Below are 25,982 nucleotides of genomic sequence, written 5' to 3' on the forward strand. Positions count from 1 at the left end.
GATATTTGAAGCGGATGAATATTCGCGAGATTTGGATACGGCTTTTGCCAAGGTTCGCGAGACTTTGCAGGAGTCTCAAGAACGACAGAAAAAGGCAGCAGATCGCCATCGTCGCGACTTGAAACTGAAGGAGGATGATTGGGTGCTCTTACTGTTGAGAAGGCACGCCTAAGAAAGAAAAAGGAAAAGGAGAGGCTTTTTCCAAAGCTTAGTATGCGATACTACGGACCTTTCCAGATAACTGAAAAGATAAATGATGTCTCCTTCCGATTGAAACTGCCAGATACGTGGAGTATTCACAATGCATTGCATGTGAGTCTCTTGAAACCTGTTAAGGGTGATGTGCCTGATGATGGGGAGCCTGATGAGCAACCCGCAGTGGAAGAAAACGAGGAGACCCTTGTTCCTGAACATATTTTGGCACATACGGATACGAAGAAAGGTAAAGTCCGAAGGCGGTTCTTGGCTAAGTTCAAGAACTTTCCTGCATTTGATGCGACGTGGATGGAGGAGAAGGACCTAGCAGATACTCCTCGGATGTGAAACTGTACCTCGATGTTTTTGTTTAGCATAGTCTACTCCAAACGGAACCCAGAAATTCAGCTTGGCCGAAGATCTGGTGCAGTGGGATGCACAAGAGGGGAGTTACTCCACTCCTTTGTCAACAGATGCCTTGATTTTGATACTAAAGTCACTGATGTCTCTTTGAGCTTTAGGGATACTGAGAGCTGACAGTATTCTGCTGGATGACTTTATGAAATGGAATTCTTGATTATGATACTGATTTGTTCTTGACTTCTTGTGAGTGCAGGAACTGATAGACGAAATGATTGCAGCATTTTGGTCTACTTGATCTCGAATAGACATGGTTGCAATAGGGGTTAGTCAATCGGACATCGATGAGGTCCCGATTGGACCTAGATGTGATTGCTAGCTACATTGTCGATAAATCATGGTCTAAGATCCGAATGAATGTTGAATGTCATGTGATGTCCTGTGATGTCTGGTGATGTCCTGTGATGTCGTGTGATGTGACTGTCGATTTTGTACATGTGCTAGATGTGTGCTCCTAGTACGTAGGTACTAACAGTCAGTGTCTGCTAAGACGGTTTATGGCTTTTGTCGGTTTTGCATTTGTCGGTTTTGCAGGCGTAATCGCGGTCGATTACAATGCTTTCAAGAGGGGGGTATGTCACAAAGTGATGACGTGGCGGACAACAGAAACCCTAATTTCTGCCAAAAACCCTTAAAAAACCTGCAAACCCTAATTTCTGCCACAAATCCTAATTTCCGGAAATCGCGGAGGCTAAGATTTTTATTTTTTTTTTTGAATGATGAGCGACGCGAATCTTGCTTTTTCTCCACGCCATGAGAAAGAGAGAGAACTTGCTTTTTTTTTTATAGAAAAAAGACTCTCTAAGAGAGAAAGAGAACTGATGATTTTTATTTTAAAAGCTTTTGGGGCTCTGCTTTTGGGTATCCCTTGTACCTTTAAATACGTGGTGAGGGCTTCACTTCTCAGAGCATCTGGACGCAGATTCTGAGAGTGAATCCCGACCCACTCTCTTGTACTTTGATATGATTAATATAAAAACAAATACCAAAAGCGACGCCAGTCTTTGGGGCCAATATCTCTAGGCACGGACCTCCGCCGGGCCAGTGTACATCTATTGTGATCTGTGACTAGTTTTGAAGTGGTTATTTGGTGCTGTCGCGGTTGATTCTTGACTTGGAGTGTCCAAGTCTGTTACAGTCCTTCTTTCTTCGTGTTCTAACTTCTTGTGCATAAACAACTGCGGCAACTCCTTCATAGGAGTTAGTGCAATCCTTGGCGTAGATGGGGAAGGGGGAGGGTCGAAAAAACCTCGTGGTGGGGAAAATTCTTCTTTGCCTCTCTCATGCTCATCACCTCCAAGCAAAGTATCCATTCCGCTTCGAGTGATGACCATCCACTGAAGTCGTGCGTTCTTGTGGTCTTGGGTTCTTAAGTTCACAAGGAACTTGGGTTCTTGGGGGTCTGGGTTCTTGGGGTTCTTGAGTTCTTGAGGTTCTTGTGGGTCTTGAGGTTCTTGAGGTTCTTCTTTAGCTTGCAATCTGTGCTAGAGAAGGATCTTCTCTTGACCCGAGTTCTGCTCTTTTTCGCGGGCGCACCCCTTGGCGGCCTTGCGCTCACACCAAGGTTGCTTTTTCCCACCTCACGTCGATTGGCCGGCCGCTAAGTGCACGGTCCGCTCTCAATGAGTGAAAAGAGGCACAAGGGGAGGTTGGACAAGCACTTCTTTCTGGGTTTCCTGTGACTCTTCAAAAACACGATTAGGAATCGACACGCCAAGTGAACTTGGGTTCGTGCGACCGCAACAAGCAAAAAAAGTCTGTGGTTGTGATACAGAACACTGCCAAAGCTTTGATACCAATGTAAGGTGCAGCGGAAGTGAATGTTGAACTTTGCTCAAGATGAGTGCTCCGACCTGTGCTCAATGATCATTTTACTTACGGAAGGGAGAGCCTTCCGTTCCTTTAGTGAGAGAGTGCAATGGACACAAACAAAGTGGTGAACACTGTGAATGAAGGTGCTGAGACTGAGAATAGAGAGAGAAGAATACGACACCAGAATGTTGTCAAAATCCTCCTTCGAAGGCCCCACTCTCTGCTCTACTTATGATTGCACAAATCTCTACAATGCTTGGGCTTGACGAGGATGTCGATGACGATGATGGACGCCGACGAGACGGCTGAAATCTGAGAATGCTAAGGGCTGAAATCTGCAAATCTTTATCTGCTGAATTTTGACTCTTATGTCGATGACGATGGTACGAGGATGACGCGATAAAAACACAGGTGCGGAAATCTGCATTTTCCGGGCTGAATCTGTAAACTTCGCGGGATTTGACCGTGCGGGGAGGATCCGTTGCGGGAAGGTGAGATCTACGAGGATCGGGACTTGTTCTACGATGTCTAAGTGCTGAAAACTGAAAACGTTGGTGCTACTGCTGCTTCTGTCGCGAAGATCTGCAAAAACGCTAGTTCTCTGGCTGATCCAAAAACGATAGGCTGATTTGGGGTTCTGCGGTGGAAATCTGCTAACGGTAGGGCTGATCTGCCGTTGTGGGGGAACTGCTAACGCTAGGGCTGATCTGCTGTCTACTGTCGTCGCGAATCTGCAAGTGCAAAAACGCTGGCTGATCTGATGCAAAAACGGTAGGCCTTTTGCAATGTTGAAAATGCTAGAGTTGTCAAGGGGTCGGTCTTGTTGAGAAGTTGTCTGTTGAGCAAGGTGCTCCTGCTACCTCTTTTGCCAAAAAGTGCAAGCGCTAGGTTTTCTTATATACAAACTTAGCAAAATTGCCCTACCCAGTTTCCAACAAAAGTCACTACAAAATAATAAGCGAAAAATGTCAAAAATAGGAAAAATAGGTCTATGCAATGTAAAAATGCTAGTGATGTTTTTTGACTGGAATCTGATGGTCATGTTGTGTGCAACCAGAGGATATGTATCTATTCTAAGTGTCTGGACATGCCCGGTCTTCGAACAGACTCACAAAAGTGCCAGATCACTTCCTATTCTAGACTGACTTGACTGAACCGAATCCTGGTCATGCTGTAGCTTGTCCACGGACACATAGGGTTGGATGTGTCACGTGACATCTCCTCCTTTTCAAAGCGAGGTACTTGTACCAAACTGTATGGCGTCGAGGGAGATCGCCAACAACGTCTAGAATCCTGGAAAGGACTCTTCGCCGGCCCACTCTGATACGTGGGTCATGCGATACTTGAACTTCATAAAGGTCTGCAATGCCTTCTTCTTTGGGCCGCGTCGAAAGCGACACAAAGTCATCTGTGGCTCCTTCATTGCTTCAACTTCGTCTACAATCATGCGTCTACCTTCTTCAAGAATCTCCGAGGTTGAAAATTCCTGAAACCACCTTCAACACAGAAACATGAACATACCCATTCCATGTAAAGTGACTGGAAAAAATTGAATCTTCTTAAAAGACCGTGCATGCAATGTAGATGAACAAATAGACGGAGTGCCAAACTGTTCATCAAACACACGTAAACAATGAAGTCGAAACTTGTCTTTTTGATCTAAATCAATCAACTGTGGCAAATCACAATGGAAATGCCTATGCTTGATGCTCAATCTTTCTTGTGCTCTCTCTACGACTGTGTCATGCCAAGGAAGAGACATGAAATGTGAATTCCTTAAATGCAAAATTTTTATCTTTTCATGAGTAATCCGCATACAAGTGAATCGTGCTCAACGTACAATGTGGCATGCCTATGACAAGGATCACATAAAGACGTTGACTAAAATATAGGAAATGATCACGAATGGAACACTTGAAGAATGGGTGTTGACTAATCATTCGAACACATAGTACTTCCTGTGAGGTTTCTTTGGACCTAGGCTCGAGAGCCAAGATCGGTTCTTCTTGAGGGGGTTCTTTCTGAGGGGTTTCTGTGGACCTCGACTCGAGAGACAAGATCGGATCTTTGTGATTGAACGAATCTGCAATGAGGTTAGCTTCACTAGAAAAAGGATCAACTAACACATCATCCTTGTGAACAATCACATCATCTTCATGCAAATCATCATGCGTGTCATTGTCATGCAAATCATCATGCTTATCATTATCAGGCAATTCATCATGCTTATCATTTGGCAAATCATGTGTGTCTTGCTTTGGAGAAGTAGAGACTGAGAGTTTCCTTTTCCTGATTGTGTGCAAAGTGCGCATGCACTTGAGAAAAGAGTCGCAACATCTCTTGCATTCTTGCTCTGTTCTCGCAATCAAATCTTGCTTGTCTTTCTTTGTTCTCGCGCGCGTGCTCACGCTCGATGGCTTCCATTCTTGCGTCGTATTCACGATCTATGGCTGCTCTTCTTTCTTCGTAGTCACGATCTATGGCTGCCCTTCTTTCTTCGTGTTCTAACTTCTTGTCCATAGACAACTGCGACAACTTCTTCATAGGAGTTAGTGCAATCCTTGGCGTAGATGGGAAAGGGGGAGGGTCGTAAAAACCTCGTGGTGGGGAAAATTCTTCTTCGCCTCTCTCATGCTCATCACCTCCAATCGAAGTACCCATTCCGCTTCGAGTGATGACCATCCACAGAAGTCGTGGGTTCTTGTGGTCTTGGGTTCTTAAGTTTACAAGGAACTTGGGTTCTTGGGGGTCTGGGTTCTTGGGGTTCTTGAGTTCTTGAGGTTCTTGTGGGTCTTGAGGTTCTTCTTTAGCTTGCAATCTGTGTTAGAGAAGGATCTTCTCTTCACCCGAGTTCTGCTCTTTTTCGCGGGCGCACCCCTAGGCGGCCTTGCGCTCACACCAAGGTCGCTTTTTCCCTCCTCACGTCGATTGGCCGGTCGCTAAGTGCACGCTCCGCTCTCAATGAGTGAAAAGAGGCAGTGCTTTATCTTAAGGTTTGTAGGTCACTTGGGCCCCATCGGACGGGGTCCCATAAGTTGGTGGAAACTCTTCTTAGAAAATAGGCCACTCGGCAAGACTTTGCAAGTTGGTAAAACTTCTTCTGCCTGCTGCTTCTTCTTTTGCTACTTCTGCTTTTGCTTCTTCTAGGGTTTAGGCCCCTCGGCCGGGATTTGCAGGTTGGCTTCGTTCTTCAGTGGCTTGACATGTCAACAGCTTGTGACAGGACCCTTGGGAGTTGTACCTGGTTGTGATCAATAATAAAGAAATACCGAAAGGGGCGCCAGTCTTTGGGGCCACTGCTCCTAGGCACAGAACTCGCCGTGCCGTGTCGACTCTCTCTCTCTCTCTCTATATATATATATATATATATATATATATATATATATATATATATATATATATAGATATAGATTAAAGTTCAATGATTTTGAAGTTTCTGTTCGTGTGTTGCTATTGAATTCTCGCTTGGAGTGTTCAAGTTTGTAACACACATGCTAATTGATGCACTGCTCCTGAGGTCTTTGACTTGCCCTTGCATCATTGCCCGTACTTGCTCATCACCATTACCTTGATTTGCTGCCACATCCATCATCTCCTACAACATATTAATAGAAGATAACACACACACACACACACACACACACCCCTCGTTCGCCTGCTTTGCAATCCACGTGTGTATGTGTATCCGTATGCACATGTGTAGGTTTTTTGTGTATGCATGTGCATGCGTGTTTGTATACAAGTATTTACTTTGTTATGTGTGTATTTATGTCCTCATGTATCAAAACGTGTTGTTTACCAGTGCATACAATAGCATTGCAAAAGTATATGTTTTTTAAAATGAGAATGTCTAGAATCATTGAGGGTTAAGGTAACTTGGGAGCACTTCATATTGTACTAGCTTCTTGGTCATTGATGACTGTGATAATTGCTCCATGAATGCATAATGCATTGCAGTCAATGTTTTGGTTACAAAGTCTACAATTGTGTCATGCCTTCGTATATGCAGGAGGAGGTGGCCCTGCAAAGAAGTATATGGGATAAATTTTCAGATTTTCGGAGGAAAGAAGGCATATGAGGAAAGAGTTAGAGCTTCTCAAAAGTTCGAGTTCTTAGATCCATATTATTTTAAGATCACGATTTCAGGAACAAGAGTAAATCACATGCTATTAGAGGATAATTCACTTTACGTAACTCAGGTTCGTGCCAATAGATTTGTTATTGTACTCCTTTTCTCTATTTTTTATGCATCATAATTCATTGATTTTAAACAGACACAATGATTTGTGTTCTTTTATAGATTCTAGGATTGTGTAATAGATATGGGCAGACATACGAACGAGGTCAAAGAATCTAAAAGGGATAGTCATTTGTTCTTTTACAGATGGGTATGGGGATTATTAAGTAAAATCTTTCAGTAGATGGAGGAGTGGAAGGGCCTTAAATTAGTTGTGAGTTTCACTCACTAATGCTGCAATCAGATAATGGTATCAACTGGTCTTGAGTTATGTTGTATTTTTGACCTCATAGTAAAATTAACTCTCTATATTGATCAATGGTTAGCCTATGTCTAGGGTTTCTATTACTAATACCTATGAGAAAAAGATATTTGAAGATTGTGAGAATTGGCTCTATTTTAAAGAGAGGAAATATGTCCTAGCGAGAAAAAATTGCGTTGAAAACAGGGTATAGAAATGAAATGTTATATTAACGTCTTCAAAAGGCCAAAATGACTTATGAGATCAAAAGGTTATATCCATGTGTGACTCTAGTACAGTGTTTGGGGAACATAAAGATAAGAATAAATGAGGGTCCCTAGGGTGGGTAGGTATGTAAGCCTAACCTACATCCTCATCATCATCAACACCCTCATCACATAATACATCAACTCAAAACATATGGGGAGGGGTACAATCCACATGAGGGCTAATGAGGTGCACAATGGAGAAAGTAGACAATAGTGATCATCCCATGGACTCTCTCATGGGTCTCTGCAGTATGGCCTCTCTTTTTTGGGGGAGGGACGGGTGCTCAATGTCGCTCAATGATTCTCCGATGTAGACCTTGTCTACGATGTGAAGATCCTCACATCCTCGGGTGTTGCGAGCAGCCAAGCTGGATGGCTCGATCAAGGAGGATGCCCCAATGAGGGTGTGACTAGGGCCATCCCAAGTAGTCACTTTGTAAAAAGTAGTGATCTGCCTCTGTATGGATCCTCTATGTGTAGGTCCTCTGCTCTTAAGGGTAGTCTCTTTGAGTCTATGGATCTCCAACAAGAAGAGACCTAGGCACCTATGATCATAGTAATCCATGATGCAAGATAAGGGGCCAAAGCTTTCTTTGAATAAGCAAGGAAAATGTCTGTTGTAGTATGTTGTGCATTGGTAGTTATGATGCTCCTCTGTCTGTGGCTCTCTCTGGCAAACCTGACATAATCTCTCCTCTGGGGGTATACCTCTGTATCGGCTAGTTTCTATCTCCAATTGGTGAGATGAGGTGTGTAGCTGACCAATAGCACATCTAATGCCATGAGATAGGTGGGTGTCCATATACCTGGGCCGTGAGATAAACCCATCATCTGTTGTGGGGAGAAGATGGTAGCCATCTTCGTCCCCAGCTCGTGTGACGGAGACAGCCACGTCTTCCTACTATCCAGCTGAATGAGATCATGTCTGAGAATCCTGCTAATGATGATCTATCCATGCAACAAACTTAGAGCCATACAAGTAGTGCCGCCATTTTCTCAAGGCGTGGACTACGGCGTAAAGCTCTTTCTCATACGTTGGATAACGCATCTCGGTTCGATAACGCATCTCGGCACCAGAAAGTTTCTTACTTTCAAACGCAACAGGACGTCCATCCTGGTATAATGCCGCACCAATAGCATAATCACTAGCATCCGTTTCAACCACAAACGGTTTGCTAGGATCCACAATGTGTAATATTGGCGCAGTAGTCACCAAGTGCTTTAGTGTCCGAAAGCTCTCGTCGAGACGCTCATTCGAGACAACAGGGGGATTACCTTTACGACGAGGACCCGAAGTCTTCGGCCCTTTTACCCCTCCCTTTAAAAGTTGGGTAAGCGGAGCAGCAACTTTAGAGTAATCCTTGATAAACTTGCGAAAGAATCCAATAAAGCCTAAAAAGGACTTTACTTGGCGTACATTCTTCAGAATGGGCCAATTTCGCACTTTATCTAATTTTTCAGGGTCGACGCGAATTCCATCGCGAGTAATGATGTGACCCAAGTACAGAAGCTCTTTCTTAAAGAATTCACACTTCGAAGCCTTAGCATAAAGCTTCTCAGTTCTCAGTACTTCGAGAACAGTGCGTGTATGCACTAGGTGCTCAGACAAACTTCGGCTATAGATCAAGATATCATCGAGAAATACAACAACGAAGTTGCCCAAAAATGGTCTCAGCAGATCATTCATCATCTGTTGGAATGTAGCTGGAGCATTGGTCAAACCAAAAGGCAAGACTAAAAACTCGTAGTGACCATAACGCGTATGGAAGCCTGTCTTAGGAATATCTTCCAGTTTGATCCGTCTCTGATGATAGCCTAATCGCAGGTCTATCTTCGTAAAATACAACGCTCCATGGAGCCGATCTATCAGATCGTCCATACGCTGGAGCGGGTACTTGTTCTTGACAGTGAGTTTATTCAACCCCTTGTAATCCACGCAGAAGCGCATAGTGTTATCCTTCTTTCGAGAAAGTAGCACTGGCGCTTCCCACGGGGATTTGCTAGGCCGAACAAAGCCCCTGTCGAGATAATCCTTCAGCTGTCGCTGAATCTCGTCCTCCTCGGTTTTACTAAACCGATAGGGTTGCTTTGAGAAGGGCTGACTACCAGCCACCAACTCAATGCCATGATCTACTCCTCTCGAAGGCGGCAAGCCAAGAGGTATATCATCAGGAAAAACATCCTTGAAATCAGTCATGATTTCTCGGATAAGGTTGGATTCGTCGGAATCCCCAAGTTCAACAGAAGAACATGAAACATTTTTACGAAATTCAGTGACAGAAGTACCAAGCACTAATGAATCAAACCAAGCAGACGGTACACATTGATAAAAGTCAACATCAGAAGACTTTATTTCTTTATACATTTCCAAAGCAGTAACAACTGGTATTGCAAAACCATTATTTACAGACTTCTGATTACAAAGCGACACAGATACATGAGGCATGTTCTGCTTAACAAAAACAAGAGAGTGATGTACATAGTCTATATACAATGAGTCTTGTTTATCATAAAACCATGGAATTCCCAAAATAACATTTGCTTTGTCTAGGCGCATGATGTGGAAGTCCAGGTTCTCTTTGTAATCAGCCAGCTCGAGGGACAAGTCTGGAACCATTTGATTCCATACATCCGTATCCACGCCACGAGCCATCTTCACGCGATACTCCTGCGTTCGCAGGTTCAGTTTCTGCACCAATTTTGCATCCACAAAATTGTGTGAGCTTCCATTATCAAGGAGTACGGTCACGTCGTGACCATTGATCTTCCCGGGAAAACGGAGAAGATCGTGCTTACCAAACACTTTGGTGCTAAAAGTACAATTTGTGCATGAACTGTGCGCTAAATGATGGATTTCAACTTGAACAACATCAGAGTTACCTGAGATCTCGTGAATCTGAACCGAAGGACGGCCTTGCGGTTTTTGCGTCTTCTTCTTTTTAGGGCAATCCTTGATTTGGTGACCCGTCTGGCCACATCCGAAGCAAGCCCCCTTCTTCACTGCATCAACAACTGAAGCGTTTCTAGATTTCTTCTTTTCCTGAGAAGATCTTGGCGGTGATTTTGACTTATGCTGGAATCGGGGTCGCTTCCTCGAAGCACCCTCACCGGATTGATGGTCTGCAGTTCTTTTCTTCTCATAATTTGCTCCATTTATCAAATGGAACGTTCTGGCCTTTGCCACTGCATCCTCGACATCAGTTGGGGCTTTGTCCTTGATTAAGGCCCAACGGTAATCTTCATGTAACCCCAATAAGTACATGTGCACGGCGTGTGTGGAATCCACCTTACAGAAGGTGAGCGCCTCTTTGAAAGCTGTCGTATATTTATCAAGAGACAGAGTTTTCATCGAAAGACTCTGCAGTTTAGCATACGCTTTCAAAGGGTCCATTTTTGCGAAATCCTTCTTGAATTTCACGCAAAACTCAGCCCACGTCGTAGGCTTTTCTGTCATATCACGCCACCAGGTAAGCGCCTTACTGCGCAGATAAAGAGGAATCGTCTGAATCCTCCGTTCATCATGCTCCCCATGGAGATCAGTAGGTGGTCCACTGGTGCAGCCAGTTATTTACAGCCAATTCCGTACACTCCTCTTCACCTGAGAAATTTGTAGTTTTATACGGAATTGTGGCAGTCGGGCCACCTTGCGAACACCCAAAAGCAGCAATCTGCGTCCGCAAATGCTGGAGATGGGTTTCGCCCTCGAAAATACGCGCAGTCGTCGACTGAGCCATATTTTCGAGAGTAGAAAGTCGGGAACTGAGCCCCTGTACGACCCCTTCGAGAGAGGCCAAGCGAAGGTTCGTCTGAACATTCGCGTTTTCTAGAGCAGTAACACGTTGGTCGAAGCTCCTTGTAATCCATGTGTAGAGAGCATGTGTGAATGGAATTTGAATGTTACTTGGCGCGTCATCATGCTGCACATCCAAGTTGGAGGAATCCATGGCGAAGTGCGTGAAAAACTGGAAAATTCACGCAAAACTGAGCCTTTTCTGCACTTTTCGATCGCGAAAAGTTGAAGTTGCGAAGAGCTCCACGTGTCGGCGTGAGCGCCTGAAGGTGAGCAGGTGATGGCGGGAGCGTGGGAGCGTGAGCGGGTGAGAGAGAGCAGCAGCAGAAAGAAGTGGAGAGCTCAAAAAATGAGTTTCCCTGCAAAGTTTGCAGTCTCTGTAAATGAGTTTTTTAATAACTCAGGTTTCAGACCATAGCTTAAAAAAACTCAAAAGGTCCTGGCCATATTTTAAAATATAAGGCCACTTAAATAATCCTCTTAAGGGCTAGCGTTTTAAACTTCTAAGTGGCAGCGTAAAAAAAAAGAAAACCACCAGCGTGGATTTTTTTCGAAGGCAACACTGGCCAAAGCACTGACGCGTGGAGAAGAGGGGGCGCCTCGGGACTTGTGCCCGCTTGTGGGTAACACATGAAAGAGGCGAGCCTGCTGGTGCAACCCACGCGAGAGAGGCCACGCTGGCCCTCTCTCTCTCCTTGCGCAAATTCTCTCTCTCCCTCTCCTGCAACGTTTCCTTCAATCTGCAAGAAACCAATACAGAGAGGTATTCCCCTCTCTCTCTCTCTCTCTCTCTCTCTCTCTCTCTCTCTCTCTCTCTCTCTCTCTGTGCTTCGCACAATGAGAGTTACAGAGGGAGAGAGGAATTAACAGATAGATGCCAAAGTATACCATACGCTGAAATTTAATGCAAAAAAGCAAATTAAAGGTAATTCACTGCTTTTCGTCGAAAACCAGTAAATTCATCGGAAATCTTTTAATTTCCTGCACTCCCATCTGTCAATTTGCTGATTTTTATCAAAAATCAGCAGTCGAACTATATTATTTACCTGCAAACATGCTTCCGAGAAGAAAAGTAAACAATTTCAGCAATTTAATTACTAAAAACTATGCAAACGCAAGGTTTTCCGACCCAAATCGTTCCGTAGGTGTGCACTCATGCAGCCAAGCCGGCTCTGATACCATGAAACGAACGAGGAGAAAGGATCTCCCGGCCACACGGACCGCCTACAGATGCTCGTCGGACGAACCTCCCGACCATAGCCACCATCCGGCAGCTCTCCCGTACTGGGGCCAGCGTCCGAGGACGTAGGCGTGCACCAGTAAGACCGAGCGTCCCATACCACCCGGCCTCACCTCCTCGAGGTGACCTCGTGCACTCCTAGCCTCGCGGGCTAACCACTGGCACTCTGCCAGTGGGGTCGATAACTGTAAATGAGGCCTTGGCCTCCCTTTTATAATAATGGCCGGCCACACTGGCCGGGTTCACACTACGTCCGCCTGGACACTGGACGCCCATCCCGACGGCATATGGGCTAGATCCCCTCTACTGTGAGCGGGACATAACAGCAGCCGAGATGTAGTGTTCAATGAGGCTAAATTGCTGAAAAATGCTACATCTTTTGAAATTGACAAGAAATTGGTCAAATTTCAGCCTCTCTTGCCACCTATTGATGTTGAAAAAGAGCCTCAGGATGCATTACCGCAAGCTGAAATTGATAATCAGCCGGTTAACCTTGAGCCAGAAGAGGTAGGACATGATTTAGATGCTCCAAATGAGGATGGACAGCCACCTGTCATGGCTGAAAATGATTTTCAGCAGCATGAGCATGCTGAAAATGAGTTGCCTCTTGTTGTAGAACCTGTGCCTGAGAATGTAGATCATTGGGTACGTAGGTCTACTCCTGTCAGAAGGTTGATACAGCGCTTTGACCCCTCTTTGCATCATGTTATGTTGACAAATGAGGGAGAGCCTTTTACATATAAAGAGGCAAAATCATGTGAGTTAAGCAGTAAGTGGGAGTTTGCGATGCAAGAGGAAATCAAATCTTTGCATGCAAACAATACTTGGGATCTTGTGCCATTGCCTAAAGGAAGAAAGGCTCTTCCTAACAAATGGGTTTACAAGGTCAAATGTGTTGATGGAAAGCCCAAGTATAAAGCAAGGTTAGTTGCCAAAGGGTATGCACAGAAAGAGGGGATTGACTTTCAAGAGATCTTTTCTCCTGTTGTAAAGCTTATGACATTGCGTGTCCTTTTTGCTCTCGTTGCAGTGCTTGACTTAGAATTGAATCAAATGGATGTAAAAACAGCTTTTCTTCATGGTGACATTGATGAAGATATCTACATGAAGCAACTTGAGGGTTTTGTAGTTCCTGATAGAAAGGAACTTGTATGCAAACTAAGAAGGGCACTGTATGGTTTGAGGCAGTCATCACGTCAGTGGTACAAAAAGTTTGATACTTTTATGCTGTCTCAAGGCTTTAAACGCAGCCATTTAGACCATTGTTTGTATACAAAGAAGGATAATGATGGAAGTCCTATAATCCTTGTGCTATATGTAGATGATATGTTGATTGTTGTGAAGCATAAGTCTACCATTGATACTCTTAAACGTCAGCTGAATTCAGCTTTTGCAATGAAGGATTTAGGTGATGCTGAGCACATCTTGGGCATGAAAATCAAGAGAGATAGAAAGTTGAAATTGCTCTTCTTATCTCAAGAAAAGTACATTGCTAAAGTACTTGACAGGTTTAACATGGCTGAAGCTAAGTCACTTGGAGTACCTTTACGTCCACACACAAAACTTAGCAAAGCCGATTGCCCAAAGGATGACGTGGCAATGAATGCTATGAAGGGAATCCCTTATGCATCAGCTTGTGGTTCTCTTATGTATGCTATGGTTGCCACTCGTCCTGACATTGCCCATGCGGTGGGAGTTGTTAGTAGATACATGTCCAATCCCGGCAAAGCACATTGGGAAGCTGTGAAATGCATTATGAGATACTTGTCAGGTACACAATCTAGGTGTATATGCTATGGCAAAAGTGACCTGAAGTTGCAGGGCTATTGTGATGCAGATATGGCAGGTGACTTGGATACCAGGAAGTCCACTAGTGGCTATGTGTTTGCCCTATTGCTGGTGGTGCTGTCTCTTGGTGTTCACGACTGCAGAAAATTGTGGCATTGAGTACTACTGAGGCTGAATATATTTCAGCCACTGAGGCTTCTAAAGAGGCCATATGGTTGGGCAGACTTGTCAAAGAGCTTGGTATGCCTGCTAGTACTCCTGTCTTGGGATGTGATAGCCAAAGTGCTGTCTATTTGGCCAAGAATGCCATGTTTCATGCACGGACAAAGCACATTGATGTGCGATACCACTTCATACGACAGGTATTGGAGGATGGTCTAGTCACCTTGACTAAGATTCACACACAGGATAACCCTGCAGATGTTCTCACCAAGAGTCTTGCTAAGGCTCAACATGAGCATTGCATACAACTGATGGGAGTTGGTTAACTTAAAGGCGTCATTTATGCCTTTAAGTGGGAGGTTGTTGGGTTAAAGGCCTAAATAACCCCTTTTTGTACATTTTTATACTTTGTCCAGGTTCATATTGAACCTGGACACATTTTTTTAAGGTCACTTATAATAAAAGTGGGAAAACCCAAAAATCAATTATTGAGTTTTCCCTAAAAACGTGAGCCCTCTCTCTCTCCCTCATCGTTCTGCTAGCGCTTCCTCTCCTGCTTGCTTTCGCCACCCCTCTCTGCACACACACTGCACTTCCTCGCGTGCTCTTTTACTTGCACACACCGCCGCGCGCTCAACAGGGAAAACTCTTATTCACCTTCTTCATGCCCATCACCTTCATGCAAAGTATCCATTCCGCTTCAGGTGATGACTATCCACTGAAGTCTTGGGTTCTTAAGTTCACGAGGAACTTGGGTGTCTTGGGTTCTTGAGGTTCTTGAGTTCTCGAGGTTCTTCTTTCGCTTGCAATCTGTGTCAGAGAAGGATGTCTCTTCGCCCGAGTTCTTCTCTTTTCCGCGGGCGCACCCCTTGGCGGCCTTGCGCTCACACCAAGGTTGCTTTTTCCCACCTCACGTCGATTGGCCGGCCGCTAAGTGCACGGTCCGCTCTCAATGAGTGAAAAGAGGCACAAGGGGAGGCTGGACAAGCCCTTCTTTCTTGGGTTTCCTCTCACTCTTCAAAAAAATGATTAGGAATCGACACGCCCAAGTGGACTTGGGTTACGTGCGACCGCAACAAGCAAAAAAATTTCTGTGGTTCTTTCCTTGAGTGATACAAGACACTGTCAAAGCTCTGATACCAATGTAAGGTGCAGCGGGAGTGAATGTTGAACTTTGCTCAAGATGAGTGCTCCGAACTGTGCTCAAGGTTCCTTTACTTAGGGAAGGGAGAGCCTTCCATTCTTTATGAGAGAGTGCAAGTGATCACAAACAAAGTGGATAAACACTGCGAATGAAGGTGCTAAGACTGAGAGATAGAGAGAGAAGAATACGACACCAGAAAGTTGTCAAACCCTCCTCCGAAGGCCCCACTCTCTATGGCGAGAGCGGTCTACTTATGATTGCACAAATCTCTACAATGCTTGGACTTGCCAACGATGTCGACGACGTCGAGACGGGCTGAAATATGAAAATGCTAAGGGCTGAAATCTGCAAATCTTTATCTGCTGAATTCCGACTCTATGTCGGTGACGATGTCGATGACGACGATGCAACGATGACGCGCTGAAAACGCAGATGCTGAAATCTGCATTTTCTGGGCTGAAACTGCAAACTTCGTGGGATCTGACCGTGCGGCGAGGATCTGCTGCGGAAAGCTGAGATCTATGAGGTTCGGGGGTTCTGCTGCAGAGACTGACCGCTGAAAACTGAAAACGCTGAGTCTAGGGTTGATTCCGTCGCGAAGATCTGCAAATACGTTGAGGTGGATCTGCAAACCAAAAACGCTAGGAGCTGAATTCTTGTCCTTGTTGCAAAAACGCTAGGGATCTGCTATACTGGTGTTGCCGGGCTGCTCTGCAATGCAAAAACGCCAGGGCTGATTTGGGTACTGCTATCGCCAGGAAACTGCAAGTGCAAAACGCTGGCTGAATTGGCTTCTACTGAAAACGCTAGGCCTTGCCCGTTGCAAAACGCTAGGGTTTCTTTGTTGGGGGTCCTGCTGAGAAGGTGCCTGTTGAGCAAGTGCTCCTGTTGCCTCTTTTGCCAGAAAGTGCTAGCGTTAGCTTTACTTATATACTTGTTTGCTAAGTTTGCCCTACCTAGTTTGAAAGTTTCCAACAAAAGTCACTTAAAAATAATAAGTGAAAAATGTCAAAAATAGGGAAAATAAGTCTATGCACTGTAAAAATGCTCCGGATGGGTTCTGATGGAAATCTGATGATCATACTGTGTGTAACTAGAGAATATGGATCTAATCTAATTGTTTGGACATGCACGGTCTGCGAACAGACTCACAAAAGTGCCAGATCACTTCCTATTCTAGACTGATTGAACTGAACTGAACCCATGTCATGAAGTAGCTTGTCCACGTACACATAGGGTTAGATGTGCACGTGACAGTGGCTCTCAAAACTGCAACTGTGAACATATCCTCTCTAGTCCTCCTAATGCTTCACATCCCCTTGTGAATCTCGCCTCTGCAGCACCTCTCATAGAAAAAGTAGGTCCACTGAATACAACACTATAACAGACTTTGACACCTGTCATGTGTGCACTTCACTTGCACCATGTGGACAAGCTTCTGCTACAGTCTAGCGTCAGTCTTAGCTTAGGACCTAGCCTGGCACTTTGTGAGCCTCTAGTAGGACGTGCATGTCCAAGCCAGTCATAGTTGCATACCCTCTCTTGCATAGTACCGCATTTCAGCATATATGCATTTTACCGTATGTGAATCGCCTCTTAAATTGCATTTATTAATAAGTGACTTTTCATCTTTCAAATCGTGGGCCGATTTATGAGGCTGCCCGACCCAGCATTTGGCACCTGTAAATGCAGTCTTGTGGGCGCAGTAGAAACTAGAGGAGCAGTGACAGAGCCTCTCCAGAAGCACCAACAGGACCAGCGTTTTGGCACCAGCAAGGCCAGCATTTTTCCCATCAGCCATCAGCGTTTTCAGCATCCAGCCCATAACCTCGTCGCGATTGCAGTCCTTGTCGCAGTTTCTTCAACGTTTTCAGTTTTCAGCCCATAACCTCTTCAGCGATTCAGTTTTCAGCCCATCGCCGACCTCGGCGATAACAGATCAGCCCACATCCTCGTCGTCATCGTCGTAGTACGAAGCATCTTCAGCAGTACACATTAGCACCTTAACAACACTGCAATACAAGTACCCCTCCTCGTCGTCGTCGTCATCGTCGTTGCATTATCCTAAAATCTAGCACCCCTTGCGTTTTGGCTTGGCTCTTGCCTAGCTCAGCGTAGGGATCATCAGGACCTCCGTGTCCTTAGCACCTAAGTACCTTTAGTACCCAAAGTCCCCCCAATATCAAGTACCAAGAACCCGCAGTACCCCTCAACACCTACCACAGTAACCCTTCAGCAATTTTAGCAGTACCCAGCAGTACCCATTACAGTATCAGAGCTCTATGTGTGCTTCGGCTTCGCAAACTCAAGGGAAGAACAAGCAGAACCAAGAACCCAAAGAACCTCTCTCAGTTTTTTTTCCTCAAAGAGTCTTCGTGTCCCGATCCGAACTTATTAGCCACTCCCACCCTTAGTCCATCGCACATCGGGCGTGCTCTCGTCTTCATCGCTATGTCTTTGAACGAAGATCGAGATCGGATACACGAAAACCCAGATCCTGAGTACCAAGATCTACTTGCCTTGTATGCGGATATGGAAGGAGTTGGAGAAAGGATCCCTAACCCTCTTCTGCATTCGCATTCTCATGTAGCGTTCGTCCACTTCTGTCGACACGGAACCATAAGAAATACCTCCAAGCACCCTTATCTTTCATCTTCACCCGCAATGTTTTCACGGCAGGACTATTCGAGTGGTAGTACTTGCTCGCAAGGCACAGTCAGCACCAAGGCTAGTATTCTGCGATAGTAGTAAGTCTACCTAGTAACTCGTATGGTTGGTGGTTACATCGTAGCAGTACCTACATCCGCAATATCCACAAGCTTGGAGGAGTTTTCATTGGCTTATGCATCCACAAGCACTCAGCATCAGAAGTTTAGATAGAAGCACGATAGTTGTGCCTCACCTATATCGGGGGGGATGTGACGTGCGCACTTCACTTGCGCCACATGGACAAGCTTTTGCTACAGTCTAGCGTCAGTCTTAGCTTAGGACCTACGCACTCTGTGAGCCTCTAGTAGGACGTGCATGTCCAGGCTGGTCATAGTTGCATACCCTCTCTTGCATAGTACCGCATTTCAACATATATGCATTTTACCGTGTGTGAACCACCAGGGCGGTAAACTTTAGCTTTCACCCGAAACAGCTCTCGTTACCCAATTTGGAAGAGCAATGGACAGAATTATTTGTCATGCCATTGACTGTCTTCTTTAGTTGATGAGCTCCACGCTTTTATGAGGCAAGCTTGATCCTCAACATCTTTGGTGTTCACGTGGCCGATGTCCAAGCTTGGGGGAAAATCTGTAAAAGACTCCACTTCTATCCGCTAAGAGCAGGCTCTTGCCTAGTTTGGATTCTGGAAGTTGGGTAGAAAGTTATGTGCCTTGTCATTGAGTGATTTCTTTAGTTGGCAAGCTCCATGTCTTTAGTTGATTGTGTATAAAAAGATATTTGTGTCTTGCATTTGGAATGTAAATAGTAACCAACCGTTTAGACATTTTAATCTGTTTTGTTTTCCAAGTTTCAGTTGTGTGGATTGGCATATCCATTTTTAGACTTGAAAAACCCATGAAATTATTACAGACACAAGGTCACAAGCATGATGGTGGAACATGCCATTGTCTTATTGAAAAACATATCTAGGAGCACGGAGCAAACTTCTTGTGGTTGTCAGTGGGATCAACTGTCAGTAAAAACAGAGGCCGTGCTGTAAAGCTCATATTCCCTTTTTGTCATATGAAATGACTTGCAATAATGAAACCGTCTTTTCTGACAATGATGTTAGTTATGTGGTAATTTCACTGCAGGGTCCTAGTGTATCAGTCCATGATGTGGAATCACCAGGGAAGTATCAATGTCTAGATGGTCATAATGCACAAATTACATGCATGAGGTAAGTGGCTGGAAAAGCGTGTCCTTGTTGCCACATTTATGTTCACATTTCATGCCGCTTGTTGGCGTTGCAAATCTAACTGTCTGAATAACGCAGGTTTTAATTAAAACCTTTATGTACACATAAATTCAATGTGCTCGTGCACACATAGATCCCTTCCTGCATGCTCACCTAAAATGCATGTATCTATGCTAACCGTTGAGCCTCCACGACATGTTTTAACAGATAGAAAGGAGAAATGTCTTTCTTTGTTATTGACAAATTCTTAGAGAAAGAGGCCTCTTTATGCTGCTGAATGTCGCTGATGTGACTTTGAGTAGGTTGATGCCTTCAACTGGGCTCCTCTCTTTGCGAAATAGTGGTACTGATACAGATCCTGTGGTCATTACATCAAGCATGGATCATACTATACGACTATGGAGAAAAGTGAGTAGCTGCACCGCGTACGAAAACATGTACCAGAAAAGCTAATTGAGAGTTTGGTGGTAGTTGTGCTCGACTTCTAGTGTCAGCACTTTGAGGATTCTCATGAGATCAATATTTGATTTGTGATTATGACAGATGGGTTCTAACCGCAGGGTTATGGCTTTACGTACTCTTCGTGGTCATTTGGGTCCAGTAGCAACGCTCTCTAACAACTTGCTAGGAGGCCAATATGGAAAGCCCACTCTCGCCAGTGGTGGTATGGATGGTACTATACGGCTTTGGAATCTTTCTTCGGGCCAAAAGCGTGGAAGCTCACCTCTCGTGAAGACATTTCACGGGCATGAATTTGCAGTCAAACAACTTGTAGTGGCAGAGTAAGGATAGGAGGCTTTTTTGCCTAAAATTGAAAGCTTCAACAAAAAGCTTGATGTTAACTTGTTTTGTGAATCTCAGGTACAATCCTTCCTTGTTACTTAGTGCAGGAAAAGATTCAAAGGTATTTCCTTTTTGGAGACCTTAATGGCTTAGACATGCACATGAAACGCACATGCTGCACCCTTGACATCGCATGTATTACTGATTTGCAATCAATATCTTTCCTATTGACAGCTGAGAGTGTGGGATGTTACTTCAACATCTACAGGTGCCCTGGTTGGTTCTATTAAGAGACCAGGAATACCTGTTGGCCTTGCTTGCAAAGGGTCGATGTGTTTTGTTGCGGGTGGATCAAGTTTGATGCTGGTAGATATTCGGTCAATGCTGAACATTACAACTATTGGAGCCCATGAATGTGGGATTCTCAACTTTTGTATGCCTGCCTCAGGCAACCTAGTCTGCACGGGAGGGGCAGAGAAGTAATTAGTGCTCTTGTTTCTAGGTTTTGGCAGGTGCTAGGAGGGTCGTGCACTTATCAAAGGGCAATGTTCATGTGTTTTCTGCAGGTCCGCTAAGCTCTGGGATTTGAGAAACGTAGAAGAGCCATATGCCACCTTGGGAGGCCATGAGGGAGACGTCAGCTTTGTACACATGGACTATTATAAAGTGGTGACAGGAGGATCAGGTGATGCCGAAGTTTATGTGTGGGAGTCTCAAACTGGTGATCAGCTTAATGCACTAGACCTTCCGAATGGAGGATTAACTGGCTTGACAGTGCAAGGGGTGCACATTGCAACAGGGTCGGCTGCTGGGGCCATTCAATATAGGGACTACTCAAATTGTACTGTTCCCATCAGGCAGGATGTCTTGGGTGATTTTCAAGAAGAAAGCTCAAAGTTTTGGGAGACTAGTTTCCTGGATGCAGGCACTGCTACAAATGGTGTTGAAGATTGACATGAAGCTAGAGAAAATTCCATTGTGATTGTGGCTCGACTCAATGCAGCGGTAAAGCTTTTTCTCTCTCCAACAAACTGGAACTGGTTCATACTTTGTCTAGATTAGCAGCAACATGTGGAAAGAGGATCTTTTAGATTTCCAAAGAAAGAAAAGATGCTGCGGAGTCTCTATTTGCTGTAAATGTTCGGATACTCATGAAGTCATTGGCCTGTTAAGAGATATGCCCCTGACTGCTTACATGTTTGTAACTTCGTATTGACTACAATTCATGGCCTTGTAACCTTCTCTTCAAATATCGACAGTAAGGAGATTGATGCACCCACAACAATGATCACCCACGGCTCTCATTTGCTATGCCTTGGCTGTTGTAACTAATTTTTCATGACAACTCATATATCTTAACCCATGGCAGAATGTTTTTTTGGGATTTGCTCGCCTGAACGTCAATAATCTTTCTGAAAGAGATTAATCATGTAGTGCTTGAGGATAAACCTTTGGATGTTTTAAGTAGGATCTAGTGATATGAAGTCCACGTATGGAACTTCAAAATTGGTAATTATCTTGCTCGCTCCTGTGGTTGCTTTCTCAACTTGTACTGGCCCCATGCTCTCTACAACCAGATGTGTGACATTTTGAGCATACATTCTTTGGTTTCTACCCGGAGACACATCAATGCATTGTGCGCCACCTTTTGAGAGTGCATGGATATACATGAAAATGGTCTGAGTCATGCACAAAGACAAGGCACAATATATGTGGATGTGAATTTGCATAAAGAGACCTCGAGACATTTACATTGCAGTATGCTACTTTTCTCTAAGCTTACACTAGATATGTGTCACAGGGTGAGTCACCTTATAAGCCACTATGTGCTTCTCCAACATGGAAGGTATCTTACCTCGCTGCTTGCACGAGTAACATATCATGTATATATATGCTTTACTAGAGCATGTAGGGATTATAAACAAAGTCTTGGCCTGGCCCTTCCTACTCTAGATATCAGTTTAGACGTGAGACCTATGAGGTATAGTGTGATGCAGCCTTTGATGGTTTGATCACCCTCACTTCGCCCCCATACCTACATTGAAAGCATGATGCTTAAGACAATTGATGGAAAACACAATGGGAGGGCCCGAGAACATGATGGCTTTGCATCTGAATGTTTTCTTTTTGCAAGACACTTGCATCAATTTTGAGGAGAGCAAGGTGAGTATATATGTATACTTGGGAGTTACTTTGAAAGGCCATTTCATAATAAAAAAAGAAGCAGAGGCCTTTTGCACGGGTTTTTGAGAGATAATGTGCACATGTACGATTTTAGGAGCCGCATACTAAACTAGAGCAGTTTGATATGTTTGTTACTCCAACTCTCTTCTATGGCATGGAAATGTAGGGGCCCAATCTCTATCACAAAAGGAGGGACCCATTGGCTTGTTGCAATGGACCTAAGGGAGATTACTATGACAGGTGAAAACATATAGACATGTTGCTTTGTGCATGATTCAATGTAATGCATCAATACCACATGCGATTGTGAGGTTAAGGATGGGAGCCATTGTAGTGCTCACTAAAGTACGACTTGGAGGAATTAATTTTCTTTCTCGGATATTCTTGTGGCAATATCTAATATTAGCCCTCACATGCCAATGAGGGGGACACATTGTTGGTTTGCATAGATGCACACATGGATGGCTTTACATGGCCTCAATATCAATGCTCTTCCTCCTTTTTGATTACATGTTTGGAAGGACATTACACTAAAGTGGTATAGCTAGGGCTATTTTCCTTTCCTTGATCTTTATTCACATAGATGAGAATCAAGTCAATTCATTTGGATATTGTGAATGTAGATACAGAGAAAGCATTGACAAGCCTTGATGACAACTCATCGCAAAAAAATGGTGCAGTGCTAGAGGTATTTTCTATACACCTCTCTGGACGGATTTATCATACTTGCCGCATACCTGACACAAATCTATTAGATGGGACTAGAGGAGATATTGGCTAGATGTACCTCCTCACACACTCTTAGATTGGAGACATGTAATATGAGGGTATCACATGAACGCCACCTATATTGGATGTATAATCAAGAGGTAGAGTTAGAAGAGAAATTTATAAGCGGTTGTATCATCTATTATGAGATTTAAGGAAGGTACCATGGCCGACTGCTTTGAATCATTGTGTCACATCTTATGTTTTGTGTATATAAAAGGTTTTTTGAACTATTTTCATTAGAGTTTAGGCATCATACAGAGAATCTCTTGAGGAAAAAGATAGCAAGGAGGCTCATGCTGCAAACACAAAGTGCTTATAGACTTTGTTAGTGCTAGTACTATGTGTCCAACAAGTTCTACATCCATTGGTTATCAAACAAGGTAGAACAAGTGCAAGGCTGTTGAAGTTCTTTCCAAGCATGGAGGTGCATGCAAAAGGTAGGTTTGTGTAGCTAGGTATCCAATGTTCAATATGATCCTATGCCATAGAAGCATCTAACTTTGTGGTGGATGCCACAATTTTCCTTTATGTCTTAGGAAATTGAGAAAGCAATTATAGGGTTCAATGACACTAGCAATAACATGCCACTGATGGAAAAGAAATGATAAAGATTATATACTATCACTCTAAAGAAATGATAAATATTATATACAATTGCTCAATATTCTTTTTTGCAGCATTTGCTAAAGGACATAAAGGACATTGTCAATCCAAGGAAGATGCTCATTGTATGCAATTCAAAAAGTATCACTTAAAGAGAATACATGGCCCTGTATCGATTAGTAACTTTAGCATTGCGTGCAAAGAGTTTTGTACGATCCTTATTTCCAACTCATCCAACATCAATATGGAAAGGAAATATGGGAATCAAGAAATTGAGATCATGTTTGGTTGATTTCAAGTACCAAAAGGGACTATGCCTCATCTTCTTTCCACAACAAAAAGTTCCAAAAAAGTGTAGATCAATTGTGGAGACGCTTCAAAATGGCATGATCCAATTCTATGCCCTCACCATCATGGAGATACAGGAAGAAAAAACAATTGTCCTCAAATAATACGAGACTCATGTGGTCAAGGGTTAAGGGTGGAGAAACAGAGCACAATGAGGGCGATCGATAGAAAAAACAATTATACAAATGAGTAAGTGTGCGAGCGGTCAAAGAAGAGCATTTATTGGTGGCTAGCAACCTCCTCCCACATGATGACCATGATGCTTAGGTGGTCCTTCTCTTGTTCAAGAATCCAAGAAATTGTGGCCCATCAAGGGAGTCATCAACATTTGGCAGTGCCAAGAGCAAGGGTATTTGACATTGAATAGCACTTGATACCTAGTGCACCCTTGAGATCTAGAGTTGCAATATAGTTGTTGCATAACGACTTTTATATGTATTGTTTGGAAAAATATGTATATTTTTGAATAAAATGTGTATATCAATAGAAAAACTTTTACAATCAAAAACCTCTTTGATGAAAAAAAAGGTTCTATAAAGATGGTCAAATTTGCATTTGAACAAAAAGAATTTGGAGATTTTGGGGCTTTGAGAGCACATTCAAAGGCTTTTTTCCATCATCTTGTGCTTGCTTGCATCATTTACTTTGCTATTATCAAGGTACAATTCCTACATGCTAGGCTTTTCTTAAGTAACGTGTTTGTGTTTCGGTGACGAGTGGAGGCTTGCTTCGCTCTTCACAAATAGTTTGCAGGAATGTAGGTAAAGTCCCTTGGTCTAGCGGGAGAGCTTTACGAAGTGGAACTACTATCTTGTGGTTAAGTTTTCCAGTATCCAAAGATAACTAGGAAGGCATTAGTACTCTATCTTTGGTTAGGAGGGAGGTATGCCTCCCTCTATCTAGGGGGAGTTTATGATTACATGTACATAGATAGATAAATATATATACAAATACACAATGATTTCTTCTATTTTGTAGACCATTGGTTGCTCACTAGAAAAAAATGTGTATTTTTCTATATACACAACACAATCTCGTGGATTACCTTTGGATGACTACTTGTACATAGAGACATGCATATCCCCAGGTAGTCCTGTGGGTAGTTAGTTGGACCATTGGTCACTATCTATTTATGTGTATGTATATATGTATTTTGCTATATACACAACACAATCTTGTGGATTGTTAACCGTTGGTCACATTCAATTGTATATAGAGACATGCATATACCAAGGTAGTCTTGTGGGTAGTTAGTTGGACCATTGGTCACTATCTATTTATGTGTACTATATATGTATTTTTTTATATACACAACACACTCTCGTGGATCGTTAACCGTTGGTCACATTCAATGTATGACTATTTGCGAGTGTTTTTTTGTGACTGTTGAAAAAGAGAAAGTGTGAATTGGTGTTTTTGCATGAACTCCATGACATGGTTAATATCCAATAATGTTTGCTTTACAAAAGAAGATGAACTATCTTTTAGTAGTTGATTGAGGATATTGGTGGCACAAGGGATCCATGTAAGCTGAGGATATTGCTCCTTGATGGCATGCCATTTCCTCTCAAGTTTGCTACATTTTTGTTCACTATGGCAGTGACACCCCCCCCCGCCGGATGCTTTAGCTATGGCACACTCATGTAACTTTGTCAAGAAAACGATTGTCTTGTCCTTCTGTGATGTCTTAATGGCTTCCAAAAAGCTAGATTTCCTTAGACATCTTATAATTATGTTGATGAATTAAAAAAAAAAAGCAATTGGTCCAACATCCAAAGCTATAGTACATCTAATTTTGAGGACAAAATTAAGGATAATTTGGCTAAGAATTCCCTCAATTATATTCTTGAATTCATCTAAATGCTATGTTTGCATGTTGTTGTGATATGGAAACACATATCCATTAAGTTAGTGCTCATTAATGCTCCCTGAAAGAAAGGGTTTCGAATCACATTAAAGGAGCTACACCTATAGCCATGTGTCCAATTCACATGGGGTGCACCTTGTAGGTATGTAGCTGTATCACGTGCACTTAACATGAGGGTATATTGTAATTCAGATCATTTATAGATTTATGCTTACAGGAGG

At 43.5% G+C, this 25,982-nt stretch overlaps 1 protein-coding gene across 7 annotated transcripts in view; it reads left to right on the plus strand.

Moving 5' to 3' along the window:
• Positions 1-21,374, plus strand: part of LOC147451786 (ribosome biogenesis protein WDR12 homolog) — a 73,250-nt gene extending 51,876 nt beyond the window's left edge. For 2 of the 7 annotated variants that reach the window (XM_086517653.1, XM_086517652.1), the window contains exons 3-9: positions 6,437-6,626; positions 19,102-19,187; positions 19,508-19,613; positions 19,749-19,987; positions 20,067-20,109; positions 20,223-20,467; positions 20,555-21,374. In XM_086517653.1, the coding sequence (XP_086373779.1) occupies positions 6,437-6,626; positions 19,102-19,187; positions 19,508-19,613; positions 19,749-19,987; positions 20,067-20,109; positions 20,223-20,467; positions 20,555-20,942 (1,297 nt within the window). In that variant the 3' untranslated portion in view covers positions 20,943-21,374. Of the gene's footprint in view, positions 1-6,436; positions 6,627-18,877; positions 19,188-19,507; positions 19,614-19,748; positions 19,988-20,066; positions 20,110-20,222; positions 20,483-20,554 lie in introns of those variants that run through there. The other 5 variants (XM_086517656.1, XR_015188825.1, XM_086517655.1 and 2 more) reach the window with 5 other exon arrangements.
• The last annotated feature ends 4,608 nt before the right edge of the window (positions 21,375-25,982 follow it).

Source organism: Adiantum capillus-veneris, chromosome 8, assembly GCF_014529385.1.
Source record: "Adiantum capillus-veneris isolate H3 chromosome 8, ASM1452938v2, whole genome shotgun sequence".
In the NCBI taxonomy this organism is placed as follows: Eukaryota; Viridiplantae; Streptophyta; class Polypodiopsida; order Polypodiales; family Pteridaceae; genus Adiantum; species Adiantum capillus-veneris.